This window comes from Orcinus orca, chromosome 1 (genome assembly GCF_937001465.1).
Source record: "Orcinus orca chromosome 1, mOrcOrc1.1, whole genome shotgun sequence".
Lineage (NCBI taxonomy): Eukaryota > Metazoa > Chordata > Mammalia > Artiodactyla > Delphinidae > Orcinus > Orcinus orca.
The window spans coordinates 23,826,068-23,850,637 of record NC_064559.1 but is presented as its reverse complement, the minus strand read 5'-3'; the positions used below and the strand labels follow the sequence as shown (position 1 = coordinate 23,850,637).

The following is a 24,570-nucleotide window of genomic DNA, read 5'->3' as shown; positions in this document are numbered from 1 at the left end:
CTAATTGCTGCAAAATTTCCCTTCTTGAGCCCTTGTTTCAATCCACACTGCCTTCTCCTTTCCTCTGAATGATCTGTTAATTACTCTTCAAGAATCATCTTACACAGCATCTCTTCTCTTTCCAAGTTCTCCAGGGTAGAAGTAGATAGATGCTTTTGCTGGGATTCCACAGCACTCTGTACATGCATCAACCTTGGCCATTATTATTTTGTATTTTAATTATCAGCCTACACATCCTTGAGAGAAGAAACCTCTAATTAATATTTCTATTTACAATATCTCTACTCAGTAGGAGCTGGGTAGATTTTTATTAAAGGAATGCTTCTATAAATACTGTTCATTGGGGAATTTAATACTTGCTCTTTTATTTTTATAGGAATGCTATTCATATTTTTCTACTAAAATGTAAACTTAGCAGTTGGGAGTAACTGCTTTTTTAAAAAAATCATTCAACATCTGTTTATTCAGTGGGAAATAGTACTTCAAAATAGCCTGAACAGGCACAGTTTTTTTTTTTCCTGTATACTTCATTTTATTATTATTTTTATTGAGGTATAGTTGATTTACTATATTATATTAGTTTTCAGGTGTACAACATAGGGATTCAAAATTTTTATAGATTATACTCTATTTGAAGTTATCTTAAAATATTGGCAGTATTCTCTGTGCTGTTTAATATATCCTTATAGCTTATTATTTATATATAGTAGTTTGTACCTCTTAATACTTGCTTTTTAAACTAACACCTCCTTCCCCTTTTGGTTTTCTATTATCAACATAGGGAGATTTTAATAAGAAATCCATTTCCACTTGTCCCCCAAGTTCCCACTCCTGTTTTGTATGTGGTGACCTCTATTTACTCTGATATCTTTGTTCCCTCAGCCTCTTTTTCTGTGCCACCCCATATGCCTGTATTCTATTTCCCCCAAGTTTTGCTTTCTGCTAAGCAACAGGTAATGTGTCAGCACTAGTGTTTCACTGCTCACTTAAAGCTTGAGTTCAGATGCTGTTTTTCATCTTTTATGACTATGATGGAAATTTCAGGTCCTAGATATGGGAAAGATATTTTGGGGCAGTAGGATCTTATGATTTTCTTCAAATCACACCCCATTATGTCTTTGAAGACAGCTTCATACATATCTTTTCTGTAATCATCCTTCCAAAATTGGTAAAAAGTCCTTTGCAGTTGCTAAAACTGTGGTGTGACTGATAAATTATAAACAGGAAAGTGCTCGTCTCTGCCAAGATGCCAAGATGCTTGAATCTGAATTGTACAAATCTCTGTCTCTTTTTGGAGAAGATAAGACTTTATTTTTATGAGGAAACAATGAAGGCTTATCTTGCACATCTCCAGAATTTGAAAATGTATATCTAAAAATGGGAAAAAAATCATTAATATATCCAGGTTCTGATATCAGAACTCTAACAATATGTTTTTAATTTATTAATCTGAAAATATAAGGATAAAACAAATATCATGTAAAAATGTGTTAATGTGAATATATCATTGTAGCCATTTGATAAATACAATCAATTTTTGAATTGCTTTAATAAAATGAAATATTTATTAATTTTTAAAAATCCTAAGAAAAACAAACAGGATTTAAGATAGTAAGTTAAAATAATCTGAAAACTAATTTAACTGTCAGTCACATGAAACACATACTTCCACATAGAGTTCTTGAACAGATAGCACTTTAAGTTTAAATTCTCTGTTTCTAAGTAAAACAATTTAGAACTCCCTCAATTGGTGTTAAACCCAGAATAGTTCATAATCCACTTTCCCATGAAAACATCAATTTTTGGAAGAATTTCTCTTCAAAATGAGTCCAAGCTTGAAGGAAGTGATGAATACATTAGTAATGGGATGTAAAAGCACACTGCATGTGGCTCATTCCATCAGCTAGCCCCAGTTCTTTATTTTATATGTGAAGAAACTGAGGCCTATTGGTACTAGAGGTACAGAGAGAGACATGAGGTGCGTGAATAGGCGCTGATCCAGTTGCTTGGTCCAAAGCTTTTTGTTTCTTGTCACCATGTGGCACCTTGCTTCCCCAACATGAGGTGAACGTGCTCTGAGGGCTGGGCAGAGGGACTGTATTTGGAAGGTAAAATCAGTACATAAGCAAAACTGAAAATTCTAGACTTATCCTGTGTTGGAATGCAAGGGGAAAAATAACTAGCAAAGGATGTTGGTTATTCCATTTATTAGTTACATCAGTGTTTGGCTGACTTAGTATAATTTGCGTGAGAAGGGTTCAAGGTGTCCTGAAACCATGTGTCTCGAGGCCATGGATGGATGACCTTTCTGACTTGCCCATGCATATACTCATTTGCTGATGGAGTGAGACGAGGAGACTATTTGAAACGCGTGGAAACATTTCTTTTCTGGCATATTGTGCCTAGGGATCATTATCAAGTTCAGATATCTAAGACTTAAACCTGTGTTCTTATACTGGTATTTTTAAAAGAAATAAATTCAGTGGATTAGATAAAATTGGACTACTGTAGTAACACCTTCTACAAGTAACTAGAGCCCCCATTAATCAGCTTTATACTTTTTAACAAAAAATGTTCTCTTGCACAGCTAATTCTCTTTCCCAGAAATGAACCCCTGAATACTGATTCTATATTATAATAATTCTTTGTTTAATGAGAATAATTCCAGTTAATATTTATCTTCATGTGATACAGCTTAGGTTTATAGGCATTTTAAAATAGTAATGCTATTTCAGTCAAACTTGAGACCTGAGAAACACTTTTCATACTAAAACTAAAAATGTTGATCAGAAATTTCCTACAGTTAATTCTTTGGAAAAATGATATTAAATATTTTAAGTATCTTATTCTTTATCAAAAGTAAAGAATATTTATCCATTACTAAGGAACATTTATCCTGTGCTATGTGCTCAACAAAGCAAGTGAAATAGACATGAGTTCTTTCCTCTGGAATATTCTGACAGATTCTAAGAAGCTTCTATGACAGGGAAGATAAAAACAGTCTTTTACCAGAAAAATTACTTTATCATGTCTTTGAAAAAAATCACGTATTTATAAAGTTTTTAGTTTATATTTGGAATTATTGATTATCAAGACCATCATGATGGATTCAAATTGTGAGGAGAAAAACCTCAAAATATAGGAACCAAATTTTCTACCCTATAGGAATATAAGTATGAAAATAAATGAGGAAATTCATACATTTAAATAGCTTAGACTCATTTGGAATTTTTCACATGTAGAAGATATATGCAATATAGAAGTTCAGTTATGAAAGTAATAGTAGGAAGATTTTATAGGTAAAATATCTCTCAAGAACACATCTTTTTATATGACTTATGATATAATACAATTGATTATACTTTGAGTACCAAATTTGTCTACTAATTAAAGTTATTACGAGCACTCTAAAGAGTACATTTACACTAGAGACAAAACTCATATAGCTACAGTTTTTAAAGAACTGATCTGTGCATTATGACAGAAAAATTTCATTAATAAGAAAACATCCATCTAGTTGGATTTCTACAGTAAAAACTTTATCGCACTGTTGTCATGAAGAAAGACCTTCCTTCTCCTTGCATATTAAGTGAGCTATGTAGGTATGCCATAAATTGTGTTATTCATGTTATAAGAGTTCTGTAGTCCATCCTTTCAGGATCTGTTTCTCTTTGAGAATTAGAAATCAATTTATAGTTTGATTTCTTCTATTTCATTCCTACTCCATTTTTGATTTTTTTTAAATTTATGTATTCAATTTATTTATTTTTGGCTGCATCGGGTCTTTGTTACTGCATGCGGGCTTTCTCTAGTTGCGGCGAGTGGGGGCTACTCTTAGCTGTGGTGCGCAGGCTTCTCATTGCGGTGGCTTCTCCTGTTGCAGAGCTTAGGCTCTAGGTGCGTGGGCTTCAGTAGTTGTGGCTCATGGGGTCTAGAGTGCAGGCTCAGTAGTTGTGGCGCACGGGCTTAGTTGCTCCGCAGCATGTGGGATCTTCCCGGCCCAGGGCTCAAACCCGTGTCCCCTGCATTGGCAAGTGGATTTTTCTTAACCACTGCACCACCAGGGAAGCCCAGATTTTATATATATATATATATATTAAAAGCACAAAGCCAGGACTTTCAGTATACCAGCTTCAATTTAAACTTTTGAGTGGTGGTCAAGAATTGTTGTTGGGTTGAATAGTCTTCAGAAGTTTCTGGTACATTTCTGACTTTAGAAACCTGGGATAGGAATCCCTTTCCATGTGCATATGCACTATTTTTTGAGCCTCTTCAAAACATGTTTGAGTGGGTTCTTGAATATTCTTGATGATGGTTTCTCTTGTCGAACTGTCAATGTTAATCTGAAAAGTGAAATTACATGTAGAACATAAGTAGGCATAATTGAAGTTGAAAATGGAATGGAAAGGTTTACTTTTTTTCCTCCTCTCCTTTTCAGTGGAATAGGGTAATTTTGTTTGCAGTTTCATTGGTATCTTAAAAGACTGATAAGAGATAAGCTACTTGCTTTTGAAAAAGTAAACATCCAACTCCACATCCCAGATTTTAAAAAAACACCCCCCCCCCGCCCCCCGCCACAACAAAACATGAGGGCCAAGACCAGGGAAATACCAGAAACCGTTGCTTCCTTAGGCAGATGCAAGTGGTGTGTTAGTGGAGTCTGCAAGCAAGGAGTTTATGAGATGGAGGCCTCTTTTAAAGAAGAGGGAAATCGGGGCTATTTTGAAGTTTATCTTCCTTAAACAGTCATGAACGTTGATTTAACTGACTATGCCCTGAAATGGGAAGAAAGTGAAGAGAAGTGGAGAAATAGAGGAGAGAAGTGGTTATTCAATAAACCAAGTATTTTCCAGACAAGAGTTTTGAGGAACAAGTCGGTAATGTTGGACTCTCCTGAAAGACAGGAATCTCATGAACCACCCTCTACCCTTATCCTCTTGACCAGAACTTTCATTCCTCGTTTTCTCTCCACCAGCAGGAGTCTCAGGGTGTCCGTTTCATTCATGACTCTTTATTTCCTTCCTCCAGTTGTAAGTGATTGGCAGGCATGTCGGTGTGAATGTTCGCTGGGTTTGCTGGTTTTAAACTAAGGTGAGCGGTGATGGCACACTTTGCCCACCCCCACTGGGGAAGTCACCACGTCTATTCTATCTGTTGTTTCTTGTAGCAGAGTCAAAAGATAACTTAATGAGGAGAGGCTTTGGAGCCAGACAGGCCTAACTTTCCTACTTAACTGCTGTGTGACACTGAAGAAGTTAAATTAACTTCTCAGGTTTCTTATCTGTAAAATAAGGTTAACAATACTGACTACATACCAATATAGGAGGTACTGGATGTAAAGTGCTGGCACATACGTGTGCTTGACAGACACTAACACTTTCCTGGGGTGTATTGATTTCCGGTTGCCGGCATTGTCAGGTGTGGTTACCTCTCTAGGTGACTGTGGCTGGATGTAAGTCCTATAAAGCTTCTTGGCCCTAGAAGTTCTGCTCCTCTGTGAGGCAACTTTCTTATAGGTTTCACACGCCATCCAGAATTTAATATTTTCATCACTGTGCTCCATTTTTAAGTATGCTGCATAGACTACCGGACCATCTAAAAGTAGAGGAGAAATCATTTTATTTTCCTGGGTCAGCATCCTAAAAATATCTGAACAATATGTAATGCAGTTTAAAACTAACATCTGAATCAGAGCTCCCAAATTATTTAACAAGTGAGTATTATATAATGATACACACACACACACACACACACACACACACACACACACACCCTACATCTTAGTTACATCTATGCATCTGAAGCATGTTTTGACAGTGCCAGTTAGTGGTGGGATCATTCCTTCATTCCTTTATTCCGTGTTACTCAGAGAAAAATGCCCACTAGTGTGGCTGGGTCTAGGATGGAATAGGTCACAAGGACCCAGAAACAGGACTTAAATGGCCTCAGTGGGAGAGAGCTCTGATCATGAACCTGACATGAAAAATCTAAAACCTCAATACAACCTGGAGGGTAAGAGCAAGGTTTAGAATCTAAACAGGCAGGTCAGGGTTGAAAGGAAAATGTCCAGACCATGTAGAAGTGATAAACTGATGAGGCTGTGTAGCCTGGGGTGTTTCTCATATCCAGTTAGAGCAGGAGAACATGGATAATGAACAATTCAACTTCATATCCATGGTTTGTGGTTCACACCAGAAATGAAGGATGAGGCAGGGAATGGAATTCAGATAGGGTGTTGGAAACTACCTCAAAATCCAGAACAGGACAGTGAGGATGTGCAGAACAACCATTAAGTGACACTTGATGCCAGGATCAATGGGCATCCTTAGCTCTGGTCTTTTCTGAAGTGGGAAGATAGGGGCAAACGTGTGGGAGGAACTTTCCCAATTGAGCCACTATCTTGTGGGCACCAGTGTTTGAAGAAGAGGGTTAAGTGAGTTTTCACAAATCTAACACATTAGTCAGAATCTTTGGGGGGATCAAGTATTCTCAAGATTCAAGATGAACCCTCTGAGAAAAATATTAAACTTCTTTTGGTGACTAGGAAGTCTCTTGGCATATCTGAGAAATTGAATTGCTAAATGATAAGGCAATGTAACTTTCCAATGATAGTGACAGAAATGTGTATGTAGGCGCATTGAACACGTGATGAAACATAGGATTTTGACTAACAGTATCTTAGTATTGTTAACTGTTACAAGAAATGATAGTAATCAGAGGGAATAGCAATGGTGAGTAAAATCATATTTTCCTAGATCTTCACATTAGAGATTGGATCTAATGAGTTTCCTAGCACCAGAAAGCCAGGCTCCTTGACTCCTTGGCTTCTACTGCTCTGTCAGCACTGATACAAAAATAAAGACAAAAATTAAGGTATTCTGTATTCAAGAGAAAAACTCAAACAGAGGCAGATTCTAATAACACCTTCTAAGGAGGCATTAGGGTTGGGGAAAGCTGGTGATCTGCAAGAAATGTGCTATCCTAGGAAGACACAGAATTAGAGCTTGGCTCATTAGTATCATGGGAGCAAGTGTAGCCTTCACGACATTGGGTGGGAGATGGTTCAAAAGAAGCATTGTTTGAGTTGAGAGGACAGACGAGATGGGGGTAGGGCTTGTATAAAAATGTAACAAGGAAAGGATATGGATTTGGTATTTCTACCCAACGGGGGAATATATTTTACCTTACACTTAAAACAAGAAGTTTGTTTTCACAACAATTAACTTTAAGATGTGCCTCACCTCATCACAGACACAGAAAGCTGGGGTCAGAGAATACAGATGTAGCAATTGGTATTCCTGTTAGAGAAACAGCTGAATGGGTAGGCAAGCCAAAAAACAAAACAAATCAAAACAGAAAGCCATTTCTGGCATAACAAGTGAAGCTGGAAGCTAGTAATTTGCCGTGTATATTGAAAGAACTAGAATCCTATTTAAGAAAATAAAAAGCAATTTTTTATACTTTGTACTTAGAGAAATTTTGACTGAGTGCTTCATTAGAAACAGAAAATAAGGATCCTAAAATAAATGAGTTATGGAATAGGAAAAAAAAACAAGCTACCAGATGACATCTACAGATCCTGGAATGAGACTTAGCCACCAGGCTGCTTGCGTGCGTTAAGCGGATGGGGTGGGGGGCAGGTGGGGGGATAATTTGGAAACCAGTGTTAGATTACATGTTATAGTATTCCGAATTTGTGTTTATATTTATGTTTATCTTAACTGTATAGTAAAATGTTTAGGGATTCTTATTCTAGAAGCTGCCTGCATCTGTATCTGCCTTTTTCACCTTCCCTCCTGATTGAGTGGAGGAAGGGTCTTCTGGGGCTGGCCGAATGGTTCAACAGTTCTCAACATTCCCAAGTCCTCTGCTGAGGAGCCCATCCGTGTGGTGCCACATATATTTTTTAACTTTTTCTTTTTTTTTTGCGGTACTCGGGCCTCTCACTGCCGTGGCCTCTCCCGCCGTGGAGCACAGGCTCCAGACGTGCAGGCTCAGCGGCCATGGCTCACAGGCCCAGCCGCTCCGTGGCATGTGGGATCCTCCTGGACCGGGGCACGAACCCTCGTCGCCTGCATCGGCAGGCGGACTCTCAACCACTGCGCCACCAGGGAATCCCCACATATATTTTTATATAGATACCCGATGCGGTAGACGGTGGTATTGTTCTCAGTTATTCCTGCCCTTCTTGGAGGAGGATTGTACTTTCATGTCCCACTTATTTCAGCCTTGCTCGTTGGACTTGTGTCAGCCAGTGACACCCATGCACAGTGTCATGTGCAGGTCGGGCAGAAGGCTTCAGGGGGACTATCAGGTGGTTCTGCCATTGCTCTCCCCCCAAAAAGAAAAAAAAAAACGTGAGAAGGACGCGTTCTGGAAGAGCTGCTCCTTTAGTCTGAAGGCCAGAATAAAGACCTGCAACAGAGCTACAGTTGACCCAGTCATTGTGTAGCATGAACAAGAAATGCACCTTTCTTGTAGATTAGTGAGATTGTAGTACCACGTATTACTGTATCATATCCTAGTGAAAGCTGACCTGGACCGCTTGAACTGATATCATGTATAGGACTCTGGTGTGTAGAACAAGTAGCTCACATGGTTGGTATGTTTTATAGAATTTTGTCTTCATTAGGCTAATTGTTATGCTATGTAAGTTAAGCAGCTGAAAATAGTTGTACAAAAGTGTTCCAGGGGGACTTCCCTAGTGGCGCAGTGGTTAAGAATCCGCCTGCCAATGCAGGGGATTTGGGTTCGAGCCCTGGTCTCGGAAGATCCCACATGCTTCAGAGCAACTAAGCCCGTGCGCCACAACTACTGAGTCTGCGCTCTAGAGCCCGTGAGACACGGCTATGAGCCCACGTGCCACAACTACTGAAGCCCACGCACCTAAAGCCCGTGTTCCACAACAAGGGAAGTCACCGCAATGAGAACAGAAGCCCGTGCACTGCAAGGAAGAGTAGCCCCCGCTCGCCGCAACTAGAGAAAGCCTGCGCTCAGCAATGGAGACCCAACGCAGCCAAAATAAATAAATAAATTTATAAGAAAAAGAAAGTGTTCTAGGAATCCAAGCAGTTATTAAAGTCAGAACTGAATTGCTCACTTTAGAATTTCTATTGACTCATACAACAAGGGGATTACAAGGTGGGAAAGCCTTTTCCAAATTAGGCGATGCAGCCCAGTGCGGCCCGTTCTGAGGTTTTAAATGATGCTCCTTTCTGAGCACTAACGCTCCAGAGACCGTGATTCTGCTTGAGCAGAGTAATAGGGATAAACAGGAGAACTGCTCATTAAACTGAGAAGCTGGAGGAACTAGGTTTATGTTACACCTAGTGTGCGCTTTTTCCTTGAAGAATGAGAGTGGTGCCTTTGGGACTCCCTAGTGTGTTCTTTACAACTTAGTCACTGAAATTAGTATTTCTGTAACACATGCTGGTATCTTGATGTAAATAGAAAGGAAATATGACATTCCTCTTGTCTGAGTCAGAATGGTGGCCCATCTATTCCAGGATTGTTTTCTGCAAGGCGGCAAGGCTCATGGCATCATTAAATCCTAAAAATGGGCTGTGTGGCAGTCTGCCACCAGAAAAGTGTCTAAAACTATGTTAAATCCATTTTATTTTTAATATGTACCACTGGGGAAAATGAATTCCATAATTCTACCAGCCTCTGTGAAGTTTTAAAATAAAATTTTATTGAAATTCTCTGGTTTGGCTTGTATGATATTAATCATTTCTGGGTTTTCTCCTAACTTCTGTTTGCTGTATTATTATAAAAGCAACTTAAATACAGAAATTTGTTAACAACTTGATATATTTCCTTTCACTCTTTCAGTCCTTTGTTCATGTTTAACTTCCTACCTAAACAGTATTCATTTAACTTTCTACCTAAACAGTATTCATTCATCTTCACAAATACAGACACACTCTCAAATTACCTTATTGGCATTATACAATGAAAGCAATTTTGTATCACTCTTTCATACTTAATATGGTGTAGCAAACACTTTCTCTTATTTACTCTTTTTTTCCCTCCTGTTTACTCTTAAAGGTCATGTAACAGTCCATTGCAGGACTACTACACTGTATTATATTTAGCCGTGCTACCATTATCGAATATTTAGATTATTTCCCCTTTATATGTTGTAACATATTCTACATTGACCATTTTGGTTTATAAATCTTTGCGTCTCTAATTACTTCCCTAGAATTAAAAGAGTAGAATTACTAGATTGATGATGTAATATTTTTGGAGACTCTTTTTTTTTTTTTTTTTTATGGTACGCGGGTCTCTCACTGCTGCGGCCCCTCCCGCTGCGGAGCACAGGCTCCGGACGCGCAGGCTCAGCGGCCATGGCTCACGGGCCCAGCCGCTCCGCGGCATGTGGGATCCTCCCGGACCGGGGCGCGAGCCCGTGTCCCCTGCATTGGCAGGCGGACTCCCAACCACTGCGCCATCAGGGAAGCCCTGGAGACTCTTGATACCTATTGTAAAATTGCTTTCAGAAATATTTCATTGTTTTTCATTAGTAATAGCAGTGTTGACATGTCTACACACTCCTTCCTTCCCAATCAGATTGGGTAAGACTAGTGACTTGTAGTTATTTAAATTTGTGTTTTAAAAATATTAATGCTTAAACATTTTTTCTTTATTCCAGACCATTTCTTTTCTTTCTGTGAATTTCAAATTTTTTTGTCCATTTTTCTTTTGCATTGTTACTGTTTTCTTGAATTTCCAGGTCTCTTTGTATATTAAAGACACTATCTGTTTTACTTACGGCATTATCTTCGGTTTTACTTTTACATGTTACTTTTGTTTATGATTTTGGGGGAATATTTGTAAAATATCTAATCTGAAAAAGCCTAAGTTTATCCATCTGATCTGCTTTCAATCTTTTCTGCACTCTTATTAGAGAAAAATCTGTAAAACGAAAATCTGGCCATGGCCCTTTATTTATAGCCTTCAACCTTTCCCATTGCTCTAATGGTAAAACCCCTACCTCTCGGCAGTGGCTGCAAGGCCCGTGAGGATACCGCACTGTCTACCTCTCCAGCCTCATCCTGTCATGCCTGAACACCATCCTGGTTTGCGCCTTGCTCTTCCTGGCCAGGTAGTGTGTTACTGCCATGCTGCTGTATATGCAGTTCCTGCTATATGTGTGGTGGGCTTTATACCCTGATCTAAGACTCAGGTTTGGTATCTCAGTTTCTGAAGAAAATCTCTCTGAAGCCCCTGTCCCCACAGCAGGTTAGATAAGTGCTTCCTGTCAGTTGACAAGCAGCACCTAGTCCACACTTATTTTCATTCTCATTATATCTCCCTCTGTACCACAGTCTGTTCTGTTTGTTGATTTATTTCTCTTACTCTCCGCTCGCCTGCAAGCCCTTTGAGAACAAGCACGGCAGTCACTCACCTCTGCGTGCCCCACGCCTGCGTGCTGCCTGACGGGTAACAGGTACCCAGTAAAGAAATGTTTGTTAATCCAGGCTTTTGGCTCCCTCGTGCTTCTGTATTTTAAAGAGACTGCCTGTAGATTTTGAAAAGTAAAGAGGCAGGCTCTAATTACTCAGCATCCAGGAAGCACCAAAGCACAGAGGATTATACCTGGCAAGTTGTTACTTTTTGGTTTCTTGAGAGCGAGACAGAAAATGTACTAACTGAACATTGAGGTCTACAGAAGGCCAGGTTTGTTGTTGTTTTCCCTGCAAGGCGAGGACATGCGTGAGAAGTTAAAGAAGACAAAAGTGCTAGTGGGAAGGGTGAGGCATGGCAGCATGGGGAGTATGAGGGGTGGCGAGGGGAACCATGGCAACAGCTGTGGGCAGCAGCGCTGAGACTAAAGGGTGGTGTAGGGAGCTGCCAGTCCCCAGCGAGCAGCACAGAATCTCACGGACGAGGAGAGCCGAGGGAACACACAGGAGGGAACGGCAACATCCCCCAGTGACTTGTAGTGTCCACTCTCTGCCGTGATGCACTACGGCGCCTTCAGCACTACGAGAATCCTACACTTTCCATCTGGCATTTCCAAGGCTGTCCACGGTGACTGTGATCACTGAGAAAGGGAGGGAAGCGTTCAGTACATTTAAGGATGATTTTGGCCAAAATTAAGATTGATGCAAATTCTGGGATTCAGAACCCTTGCCGATCCAGAAGGGCTTAACTGTATGTCTGCTCTTGTGTCTGTGCCGGAGTGCACACAACAGGCCCTGGAAGAATACACAATTGTACCTTCTCACTTGAAATCATCACTGCAAATTTTAAAATGGGCACTCAGCATTACCCTCTGTCATCCTACTATCCTCCCCTAACATCGTGACTCTCCAACTCTCCAGAAACTGTTTCCTATCCCCTCCTTTCACAACGCCAACTCATCCTCTCCTCAGCTGCTGATGACCCTGCTTCAAACTTAGCTGAGAACACAGGTTTGATTAGGTGGAGATTCCCTCACCTTCTCTCCACCAAATCAACCAACCTACCTCTGCTGGTACTGGCCCTTTCTGACTCTCCTCCCGAGAGGAAAGGATCCCAGTTGCTTTTCGGGTGGGCCAAACAGTTCATTTGTGGCTCCCACCTGATTTGCTTTCCCTGTTGCCTTGCACTTCTCCTTTGCTCTTAAAGTCGCCTCCACTCTATTCTGTGTCATCCGTTTCTTCCTCTCTAATGGTTGCCATTGTCTGCAAATATGCTGCTTTATTTCCCAAGTAAAACCAATAACAACTACTGACTCTTTACGCCCAATGTGGACCACATTCACGCTTCCTTCCAGTCTCTGTGCTTTTCTCTGATGAACTTCACAGCAATATTTATGTAAATAATTCCCTGTATCATCTGCCTTGCTTCCTCTTGTCCAGTCCTTCTCCACCATGCCCCCCAGGCTGCTCTTATCTCGGCACAATTGACTTCACGTTGCCACACCCGATGGTCGCTGTTCCTTCCACATCTTACCTGACTTCCCAGCAGCCTTAGACACAGTGCACCCCTCCCTTCCTGAAACGCTCTCTTCTTTGCCTCCCATGATGACATGCTGTCCTGGTCATTCTTCACTCACTTGATGCTTCTTTAACATCTTCACAGACTCCTCCTCTTCTCTGGATATGGAAATATTGGTGTGCATCTAAGCTCCACGTCTGGGTCTGTGCTCACCTCTCTCTGAACTCTCCCTCTAAGTGAACTCATAGGGCCATGGCTTCGATTAGCATCTATATGCTAATTACTCCAGGTTTTGTCTTCCCTACTGAGTTCCAATCTTACCTGGTTTATTGAAATAGCCTTCTAACTAGTCTCTCTGCTTCTTTTCTTCAGAAGAGAACTAGCGTGTACTTTTATTGACTTACAGTATTATGTTAGTGTCAGGGATACAACATAGTGATTTGATATTTTTATAGATCATACTCCATATAAAGTTATCATAAAACATTGGCAGTATTCCCTATACTGTACATTGCATCCTTGGGTCTTCTGTGTTTTATACCCAGTAGTTTGTATCTCTTAATCTCCTCCCCTCCCTTGCCCTCCCCCACCCTCAGAGGGTATTTCTCAAAGCACATTAATGCTTGTTACTTTGCATTTAAGGTCTTTCATGTGGCCTGTAAGGCCCTGTGCTCCTGTTAGGCTGAATTTCTTTGGTTAATTGAAGACACTAGCTTCATTCATATCTCAGGGTCTTCTGAACATGGTTTTCCTCTGCTTGGGCCGCTCTGCCCCCAGACCCCAGTATGGCTGGCCGTTTCTCGTCATTCAGTTCTTAGCTCAAATTTTACACCTTCGGATAGTTTGTCTCTAATCATCCCGTTGAATTTCCCTCTTACTCCTGTCTTTCTTTGTCATGCGACCTGGTTTTAGTTTCTTCAAAGTACTTACTACGTTCTGGAATTAATTAAGCTATTAGTTGGCTTTCCTGTTTGTCTCTCTCCTCCCTCTAGAGGGTGCACATGAGCTGAGCACAGTGACCCTCTAGGCCTCTTTCACTGTACTGTCCAGTGCCAGGAAGGTCAGCCAGACACATGGAAGGATTGAATGACTCATCCAAGGGCATTAGTTGCCGTTTTAAACTTATTTTTATTTATATTAAGCATACTTTACTCGAATATTAGTGGGATACCTCTATCCTCATATTTTGAGATTTGGCCAAAAAATATTATTTATGTATGAGCCTTCTGCATTCTTTTCTGGCATTCTTTTCTGATATTTTAATCAAAATCAAATATAAAACTTTGATTAATCAGAGTTTTGATTTTAATTATTTTTTAGTCTTGACCTTTCCAGTTTGTAGAGTCCTCAGCTTTTAGGGGATCATTGGTCTTCCCTGGTATCGCAGTGGTTTAGAATCCGCCTGCCAATGCAGGGGACATGGGTTCGAGCCCTGGTCCGGGAAGCCTGTGCGCCACAGCTACTGAGCCTGCACTCTAGAGCCCGCGAGCCACAACTACTGAGCCCACACGCCACAACTCCTGAAGCCCGCGTGACTAAAGCCCATGATCCGCAACAAGAGAAGCCGCCTCAATGAGAAGCCCGTGCACCGCAACGAAGAGTAGCCCCCGCTGGCAGCAACGAAGACCCGATGCAGCCAAAAATAAAATTAAAAAAAAAAAAAAGTTATTACTACTTTTATGCCCATTTGAAAATAATTTTTTTCCTAAAATCTTGGATGTTTGCAAACTTGAAGGACTTTCTATCATCTGTAAACTTGGAACTTCTGCAGTACTATCTCTTTAATTCACTGTGGAGATTTTTTTAATGAGACCAGTCTTCACACCAAATCCCGAGGAATACTACACATTACATTTCTTCATTGAAAGAAGCACTCATTTGTCTTCACTGTACTTACTTCTTTTAAAACCGTTTCCTATCTTTGAAGTACTTACAGTCAGAACTCTTTATCATTTTACAACAATCTGAGTCATTTAAGTCCCAGCTCAAAATTTGCCTCTTGTGAGAATCTTTGCCATGTGGGTTTCTGAACTACATATTCTTAGAAATTGCTTTTTAAGCTGTGTGGAGGCATCTGTGTGTCTTAGCTAGAGGATGCGTTTTACTCCTGTGCTTAGTTAACGTAAACGCAGTCTATTCTCTGGCACATTTAATATTTGTATTCTTAGTTTTATCTTTCTGATTGCGTGCCCCATAGAATGATTTGTTTTATCACCTTTTTATTACATGATTGTTGAATTTTTACGTGAATTTCACAGTAATTCAATTTCTGGTAAGGTTAGTACCCTGTTTTTGGTGATTTTTGTAAAGAGCAGTATGCTGTCTTCCTGTCCTCATCTTCTCTTTAGACTTTACTTATTCTTATGATGCTAGATCTCTAAATTGCTAATTCTAGCCAAGATCCCACTTGAACATTTTTTCTGAGTAATTAACTTTATTCACTTAGTTTATGAGGCTGCCAGGATTGGCACAGAAACTCTTACACAATATGGTTTGGCGTTTTGATCTTTTCTTACTAATATTTGTCTTGTATTTATTCATTGAACATCTATTGCATGCCCATTAGGTACAAAGCACAATTTCGGCCTCTGGGAGGTAAGATGAAAGGTGGATGAGAAGTGATCTGTGCGCTAAGGGAATTTACAATCTAGTGAGAAAGCAGCTGCGGGAAAAAACCCAGTACACGAAAATTGCTATAATTAGAAGCAAAGTAAATAATGATACTATCAAATAGAAAAGAGAGAGAAAAATATTTCCAGGAGGTTTCCAAGAGGAGAAAGTGGAACTTGAATTTTACCTTTAAGGATGGGCAGGGTAGATAGAGGAGACAGATAGGCAAAATGAACCAGGAGAGTTGGACATGTAGAAGATGGGGCAGACATCACAAGGGCAGAAGGGCATGTCACGTGTAGGGACAGAGCTGGAGGTAAGTGTTAGAAAGGGCGTTAGGTTGGGTATAGAGTCCTGAAAACCAAGTTGGAGATTTTGGACTTTTGGGTGGGCAGCAGAGAAAAAGGAATGCTATTCAAGACAAGCGCTTTATTTCTAAGAGAAATAACTCTCAGTCATTGTGTGTCTCCTCTGTATCAGGCATTGAGCGAGGGGGTGTATATTTAACCTGCACAGGAATGCTGAAAGGATACATGATATTATGCCGTTTTGCAGATGAAGAATAATAAACTCCAAGAGGGAGATTAATCTGGCAATGCTGCACAATATGGATTACTGGGGCTTGGGACGAACTCTGAATTATTAACAGAGGATCAGTCAGGATAGCCAACTGAACATACACTTTAGTCTCTTCCTCCTATACCAATGTCCTAAAATTGACCAAAAGGATACATATCTTAAAATTTGCAATCATGCTGGCAAACCGGATCACAAACTAGGAGGTACACCTGAAAAGTGAGAGGCGGGGATGGTGGTGTCAGAGAAAGAAAGCGTGGCCTTCAGTGCCCACTGGGGAGGGCTGTTACCTAAGGTGGGCCCTCAGGTGGTGACAGAGCCTGGAGCTGTGGGTCCCAGCACTGTGGGCGCCGTGGAATAAGAGCCAGGCCGGCTGGCTAAGGTGTTTCAGTAGGAGTAGCCAGGGGTCCGCACCTGTGCCATGGCCCTCGAGGCCAGGTGGCGACAGCTGTCTCCAAACAGGAGTGGGGGGGTGGGGGCCCTTGAGTCGAGAAGAGCAGACAGCACCCCAGGAACATGGCGAGCCTTGGGGGACAGGAAGCACCCTGCCCAGAATAACTGCTGGCACCCCTGCCAATTTAAACCTTGGGTATCACAGCTAACTCCCCTCCCACAGTCAATAGATGTAAACAGATTAAACGTTCACAGAGGAGCTAACAGGGAATCTCACATAAAAAAAAGGTATAGAGCAAATCAGTAGCAGACATTTGAGGGGAACAAACTGCATTTTGAAGAAAGTACCAAGTTCAGCAAGCAGAGGAATTTTCTTTGAGTGCGCCCTAATTTTTCTCTGTACCTGTCTTCTGGTGTTTATCATTTCCTACAGCCTCCCAGTTTCCTACCCCAGACACAGTTGACTGCTCCTTCATTTGTCTTGTGTTGAGCCTCTGACTTTATCTTCCTCACCTCCACTGCTATCATCTTCCATTTATACCATCTGAATTCTGACACTTTATATAACTAACTATGGACTTATATGCAGTCCCACTTAAATCAGACACTGATAAAGTTAGAAGCAAACTTTGAGGATTTTTAGAATATCAAAACTCAAATTTATTCTTACGTCTCAAGGCACTAAGAAGAGGAAATTGTTAGTTTTTTTTTTTAATTATAACTTTAGAAAGCTAGAGGAAGGCAGTATATTTCAGTATGTGTTACTATTTAAGCATATTTTCCAAGGGATTTTACACATGTACTTGTGAAGAATAAGTATTCACCATGACTAATCTTGCTTTAATTCACACCAAAGAAAATAGTACTGGTTGACACGGCAAACTATTTTCAGGTTTCTTTCTGTAACCGTGGCAGTTGCCGTTTAGAAGGCTATGAGAAGAGCAGCAAACATACATCACCAAGTTCCCTCATCTTCCTCCGAGAATAAAACTGACTAGTTATTAAAAAAATGATATGTACATGATACTCACATTTCGTGGCCATCAACTTTTCAAAAGACTGGGCCCACTGTAATGCTTCCTCCAAAGTAAGGCTTTGAAAAGAAACAAAAGGTGCTCATTGCACTAAAATATTCTCAAGCTTTTTCTGAACTAAATAGAAATATGCTATCTTGAAAATAATGCCCAAATATAGTTATACTCTATTTGTGTGTAGTTTTGGGTGGAAATTTATTTCCCAGTGATCTTTTACGTTTTATTTTTACTTTCTAAGTGATTAGAATTATAAAAATATAAAAGTAGAAAAAACATGAAAATCTGATAAAATAAATTTTAAAAGACAAAGAACCAGAGTTTTATAATCTCTGCGGCTCAGATTACCATTGTTAATATTTTGATGTATTTCTTTTTAGTTTTTTGGTTGTATGCATGTTTGTGTGCTTTTAACCAAGAAGTAATCATTCTCTGCATATGTGTGTGCATACTTTATATGTGTGTGGGGTGTGTATATACGTGTATATACACACACACATACATATACATATGTATATATACCCTTTTAATAAGCCTTTTATGTCTTCACAATTTATAGTGTTATAATTTATAATTGTAAATTTATTTATTTTTTTGATTAGGGAGATATTTATTCTCTTATCTTTAGATGAGTAATTGTAAATTTATAATCACTGGGAGTCAGTATCATTTATAGTGACCATGAAGTATTCTACAAGGGGGCATTCCATAGTTTACATAATTATTCTCAATGAGTGTTTTGATCATTTCTAATTTTTCACCAATAAAACCAAAATAACCCAGCTGTCATTGAGGCTTGCCATGCCCACAGTCAAGGTAATTCCTTAAGAGATTAACAGAAGTAGAATCAATGCTTCTAAAAAGGTTATACATTGTATGCCGCTGCCATCAGCAATGTGTTTGCTCATTTATGTATTAGACTCTTAGAGTTTATCTGCAAAACCTATTGGCATGCATAACTTTGTATTTATTATGTATAAATATTTTCTTGGTCAGTTATTTGCTCTATATGTTTTTACCTTGACAGTTTTAGTTTTTATCACTGTGAATAATATGTCAAGTTACATTTGACCTAAACATATGAAAAAGGCTATTTACCATTTTGAAAATATCTGTGGAAGATACTGGCTTCGAGACTTCATTTCTTTCATTTTGGTGGGCTTTTTGAGGTGAATTGGTAAGCGACTGTTCTTTAGAATCACTTTCTTTCCCTCCTTTGAAATACTCAGTCCATTCATTGCCACTCAGTTTATGATACGTTCTTACTTTTCCTATTTTTAATAACCGCATCTAATCAAAAGCCACTATAGGTACAAGCAAGCACTGCCCATTGGCTATCACCTGGTATAGTTAGCTCAGTACTCAGTGTTGAGGTGACAGCCATCTGCATTAGCAGGTACTTAACACAACGAAAGAAGATTAGTTAAAGAGGTTAAAAAGTAACCTGGGACACAGAAAAATATTGGGAGTCCTAGAAAGGTCAAATATCCTTTGTTTGTTGAAAGTTCAGGTGGTACTTGCTTGTTCTAGATGGACTGTTCACATCAGCACTGAGGCTTAACAGTGCACTGCCGTTGAGATTGTTTTCAACAAACATTTCCATGCAACGGTGTCAGACTCGTTGTTCCTTTCTCGTATTAGAACTTTTAAAAACAGAAACCTAAAATCACCTTTTCCAATCCGTTGAAATGAAAAGTGCTTGGCAAGGTGTCCTGCAGACCTAACTGTCATATAGGAGAGAAGAAAAGCTACAGCGTGAGAGGAGATACCGTCACTGTCCTGGGTTAGCTCAAAGTTTGGTGTTGGTGATTGTTGGCAAGGGAGTACCTGTGCCTCTAAGGGTCATGAGTTTATGGAGATGCATTGTGATTGGGGTAATTATGGTTGGGGGTAAAGCTGTGAAGTAAAATTTGGTTTTGGCTTAATCCCATTTTTGCTTGTAATTTTTCCTGAGTATTTCACCAATTTCATGCTGTCCCGTGGCTACCAGTTTCCCTTAGGGTAATTCTAAACACCTTTGTCCCCTCATCCACTGGAGTTTCTAATAACAGACTCCACTTTTGTGTCCCCTCCTTTCTTCTGGACAGAGAGAGAGCAGGCACCAAACAGATACGGGAGCATTCTGAGACATCACAACATTGCGGAGAGAGGAATGAGGAGTGTCTGGAGTCTGACAGTCCTGGATTCTGATTCCTGTGCTGGACTTGATAGCTTTTGGTCTAACTTAAAATCTCCAAGCTTCAGTTTTATTATCCACAAAGTTACCCTGAACATTAAGTTAGGTCAAGAACATTAAGCACTTATCAAATGACTGTCATCTCTTGGTTTGTGAGGAATGTGAATTCTCTTTCCTTGGCCTTCGCCGGCCCTGATGGTGGGTGTCAGGGCAGGTAGAAGAAAGGCAAGCGTGGATGGTGATGCTTTATGGGAATCGTCAGCAGAAGAGAAGGAAGCTCTTCCCAAACCAGCGTTCTCGTCTTCCTCCTCACACAGGCCTGTGCAGTTCAGCAGCCTCAACTGGTCTGTTGAAATGCTGAGCTTTGGGTCTTCCTGTCTCTCCCACCCACCACTGGAGACTCTGCATCCTCCAAACACACAGTAGCTGGTTTGCATTTTTGGATGTTTGGATACCTCAGGGTGGGAGCCTGCATACCAGGAGTTCCGACTGCAGCAGGGATGTGTGGCCACGACTGAGTCTCCATGCAGATGAGGTCAGGCTCTCAGGTTAACCTAACAGGGATCCTCGGCCTGGGGATTCTTCAGGGTGAGCAAATCCAGTCAAATGGTTTGTTACCCTCCTCAGGCATTCCGCTTTCCATTTTAGTATAGCCACTGGCCCCATCTGAATGGCTTCACTTTGAGTTATGGCAAAATGTAGAAGAGACCTGGGAGCTTGGTGAGCATTTGGTTACCCCTCCAGTCTCACCTCTTCCAACCACGGACGAAGGTCTGGCGCTTCGTAGATAGAGGGTTTGAACCATGTAAATAGTTTGGATGAAAGAATCTCATTTTAACATATAAAATTTTAACAATATAAGACTTTTAAAAAAACCCAAGAATATCTGTTTGTAAAAGACTCTTTAAAAACATTAACCTTGCTGAATTCTCAAGTGTGAACCATGAATAATGAAAATGGAACCTTAGTGTAACGCATGGTTGCCCTTCTAGTGGAATTACGTGTAAATGCAAATTTTACTTTCTGAGCAAAATATATTAAGACAGCAGTTGAATAAACATACACCTACTTATCATGTGATAAATATACATGATAACGGTAATAGAATTTACATGCTACTTACTTTGAAGGAGGCCTCTTAGAGTCATCTCTGCACATCTTACAAATCCAACAATTCCGCCTGCTCATTTTTCTAAAGAAATGCAGCATATACTTAGTATAATCTAGTGATTTAAAATGATTATATATTAGAGTCAATTTCTAAAGAACAAAGTTATAAATCATAAAATAATAAGGATGGGTTCTTGAAGTTAATGGAACGCAACCACTGGTGGGGATGGGAAGGAGGGAAGAGAATAAAATGACTCATCTCATAAATATTTTATAGGAATATAGGTGCTTTGAGTTGTGATTTTAGAACTCTTCTGGCCCACCCGTTCTCTAATAACAGCTTTCAAAAAATACAGCTCTCTGAAAAAGATCTTTCCATGCAAGGGCTCCCAGCAATGAATTCACCAACTCCCAAGTCGTCCCACTTTGGAGAACTCTTATTTATAGAAAGATCTCTCAATATACTGAAAAAGAATTGACCTCTTTGTAGTTAACCAAACAAAATAGTGTAAACAGCCAAATAAAAACAGAAGCCTTTTTAAGGGCGGGTGCTGAGTGGAGTGTTGCCTACCTGGCGTTCCCCACTCTGGTCAGCGTGACTTTGACTTTAAAATTCAGGTAGAGGTTAGTCAGCCCAGGCTTTATCGACAGTGTATGGCACAGAAGGTTTTTAACTCAGGACTTTGAGAAAAAAAACTCAAACATTTGTTAAAAATGATTAAATCCACACTTTACAATGAGAGCCGGAAATACTTTGCTAAATATATATTCACACTTATCTGCAGTGAGTTATTCAGGATAAAGAGTGAGTTTAATATCAGTCTTTATTGGTTCATGGGAAACATCTATTGAACACTTGTTATGTACCAGGTTCTGGCTGCCGGGGGTCTACATAGGTCCCGTCTTTCCTCTTCCCATCCTCACTAACAAGCAGTGAAAGTTCACGTGGTGGGGACTTTGCAACAGGAAGTACAGGGGCCCATGAGTACACATGCGAGGAGAACCTAACCGGACCCAGGGGTGGTGAGAGGAGGCATCCCGGTAAAGCAGTAGCTGAGCTAGAACTACAGGGTGTGCAGGAATGTGCTGAGTGAAGGAGAGAGGCAGCTTGGGCCCAGGTCAGGAGGCAATGGGTCGAGTCCTCGTTGAGGAAATGAAAGGAATGTGGTCACTACATGAGTCCAGAGTGTGGCAGGGAGAGAGCTCGGAGAGAAAGGCTCCAAAGTGTTCATTGCAGCAAGAACGTGGTGGGAGATGAAGTCATAAGGGTAGAGGCAGAAGCCAAGCACGATAGGCCTTACACACCATCAGTTTCATAGTAAGAAGCTGAAAAGTCATTGAAGGTTTTAAGATATGGAATAGACGTGTTAACATTTGAAACTGGTTCTGTAGTAGAATGGATTGTAGGGTGGCCAGGGTGGAATGAGGGAGACCAGTTAGGAGGTGACTGCAGGAGTCCAGGTGAGGGATGTTACAAGCTTCGGTGAGGAAGGTGGCAGTAGCAGTGGTGGGAAGGGGATAGATTTCAGGTGTTTTAGCGGAGGAACTATCCGAACTTGTTGATGTATTGACTCTACCCGGTGGGAGAAGGAAAGGAAACAAGTTCAGGTGGAAGAGATTCAACCTCAAGGTAAGCATGGGCAGTTTTCATAAAACATATAAGAGAAGCCAAAAGAAAAGATGAGATGGTCCAGGAGACAGTACAAAACAAAAAGAGTGGGTGGCTCAAGACAGATCAATGAACACACGTGATTAAGAGAGAGACTGAGACAGAGGGCCCTGCAGGAGGAAAATCAGAATAATATGCTATGACAGAAACCAAGGGAGGAGTTATCAGAAGGAAAAAAAATGGCTAATTGAGTGTTAGGACCTGGGTAGAGATTAAGAGAGCAAAAAGACTGAAAACATCCCTCAGATTTGTGAACAAGAAGGTCATTTATAACCCCGGTGAGAGTGGTTTTAGTGGAGTGGGGAGGGCAGAAACAAGCAGCAAAAAATAAGAGGAAATGGAGACCTGGCCTGCACATCTCTGGAGACATGGTTCATAAAGTCTACACTGCGAGTGATTCAGCCTGAAGTTGGCCGTGGTAGCCATGGACAGAGGGTGAACACATAGGAGAAGGAGGGAAAATCAGTAGAATTTCAGGTTTCTGAAGACGAAGGAGGAGGTGGGATTCAGAAGGGGGGTGTCGGACTTTGGAGATGTCCCAGTGGAAGCATAGGAGGAAGTTACTGTCCCCTTGTAATCGGAAGGGGCAGGGAAGGCACAGGTGCAGGTCTAAGTATATTTGCAGGTTTGGGATAAGAACTTATGGGTGCTGTGGTCTGCTGGACTTCATTTTCTGTGTGGGTCTTTGCTGTGAGGAGAACCAAGGGACAGGAAGCTAAATACATCTACAGGATGGAACAAAATTAGGACTCTTGAGTGCAAATATAGATTCACTGTAGTTTAAGCAAAAGGGAGAGTTTATTCTAGATTCACACTAGTTTAAGCAAAAGGGAGAGTTTATTATAGGGAATATGTTTGTGCAGGTAGATTCTGGACAGCCTTCAATGCTGGGCTCTACCCTGTTGGTAGGGATAATTCATTGAGGTCTTTCAATAATAATGTGATGAAAATAAGTATTTTTCTAGAAGGACAAATCTGACTGAAGTTGATTAACACTGAAATAATCGAGGCTGAGAAAACTGTTGCAGCGATTGGCTGTCCTTAACTGATCCTGTGTGTAATTGCACCCTCAAGTTTCAAGATTCCTCATCTCTGTAGTCAACTCTAAGATGAGGATTATACCTGATGGCTCTCTGCTTATTTTCTAAGTAGGAGGATGGTAGACAACTTCTTTCTTTTTTTTTTTATTATTATTATTATTTATTTTTTTTTTTTGCGGTATGCGGGCCCCTCACTGTTGTGGCCTCTCCTGTTGCGGAGCACAGGCTCCGGACGCGCAGGCTCAGCGGCCATGGCTCACGGGCCCAGCCGCTCCGCGGCACGTGGGATCTTCCCGGACTGGGGCCCGAACCCGTGTCCCCTGCATTAGCAGGCGGACTCTCAACCACTGCACCACCAGGGAAGCCCTAACAATCGTTTTTATATCTCATCGTCTCCTCACTTGATCTACTGGATCTATTTGCACACATTGGTGATCTGTGTATCTAAAGTTCATGTCTGTTTATAAGTCATCATATTTTCTTTTCTAAACTGAATGCACCTGTTTGACAAAAGCAGAGCAGTCTTAGTGTGCACCACCCACGGAGGTCAGCAGCACAGCAAAGGTAAAGTAATTTTTGGGTGCACTAGAGTTTTGGGGAGTCCCGCAGTTCCTGAGAGGTGACAGGGTGTATTAACATAATCCTGGGCTCTGAAGCCAAACAGACATATGCTTGAGTTCAGGCTCTTACTAGCTGTGTGAACTTGGGCATATTAATTAAACTCTCAGTTTCCTAATTTCCTCTTCTCTAAAATGGAACTGTAAATATTAGAAAAATGCATGTGTGCGAAAACTTTCTGTTCCAGTTAATCTGATCAGTCCTTCAGCTTCTTACACTCTGTCCCTCAGGAAATATTTCCTAAGCTCTAATGTATGTACAGGAAGCACACGTTCTGTCAGACTGCATTCCTTCCTCTTTTTAAAGTTCACCTCATAAGTTTTTCCAATTAATCTTGTTCATTCTTCAGTGTGTCAGCACACCCTGCAAATCCTCCTTCCTTCGTTTGCGTTTGCTCTTGTGTTCCTGTTTTTCTGTTGT

General features: G+C 40.7%; 1 protein-coding gene across 1 annotated transcript; it reads right to left on the bottom strand.

Moving 5' to 3' along the window:
- Positions 1-4,081: 4,081 nt before the first annotated feature.
- On the bottom strand, positions 4,082-21,295 carry RGS13 (regulator of G protein signaling 13). Its single transcript, XM_004275843.3, has 4 exons — positions 20,837-21,295; positions 17,538-17,599; positions 5,429-5,595; positions 4,082-4,343 (listed from the first exon to the last, which is right to left on the bottom strand). The coding sequence occupies exons 1-4, from the start codon at positions 20,920-20,922 to the stop codon at positions 4,158-4,160; spliced, it is 501 nt and encodes a 166-aa protein (XP_004275891.2). The 5' UTR covers positions 20,923-21,295; the 3' UTR covers positions 4,082-4,157.
- Between the last annotated feature and the right edge of the window lie 3,275 nt (positions 21,296-24,570).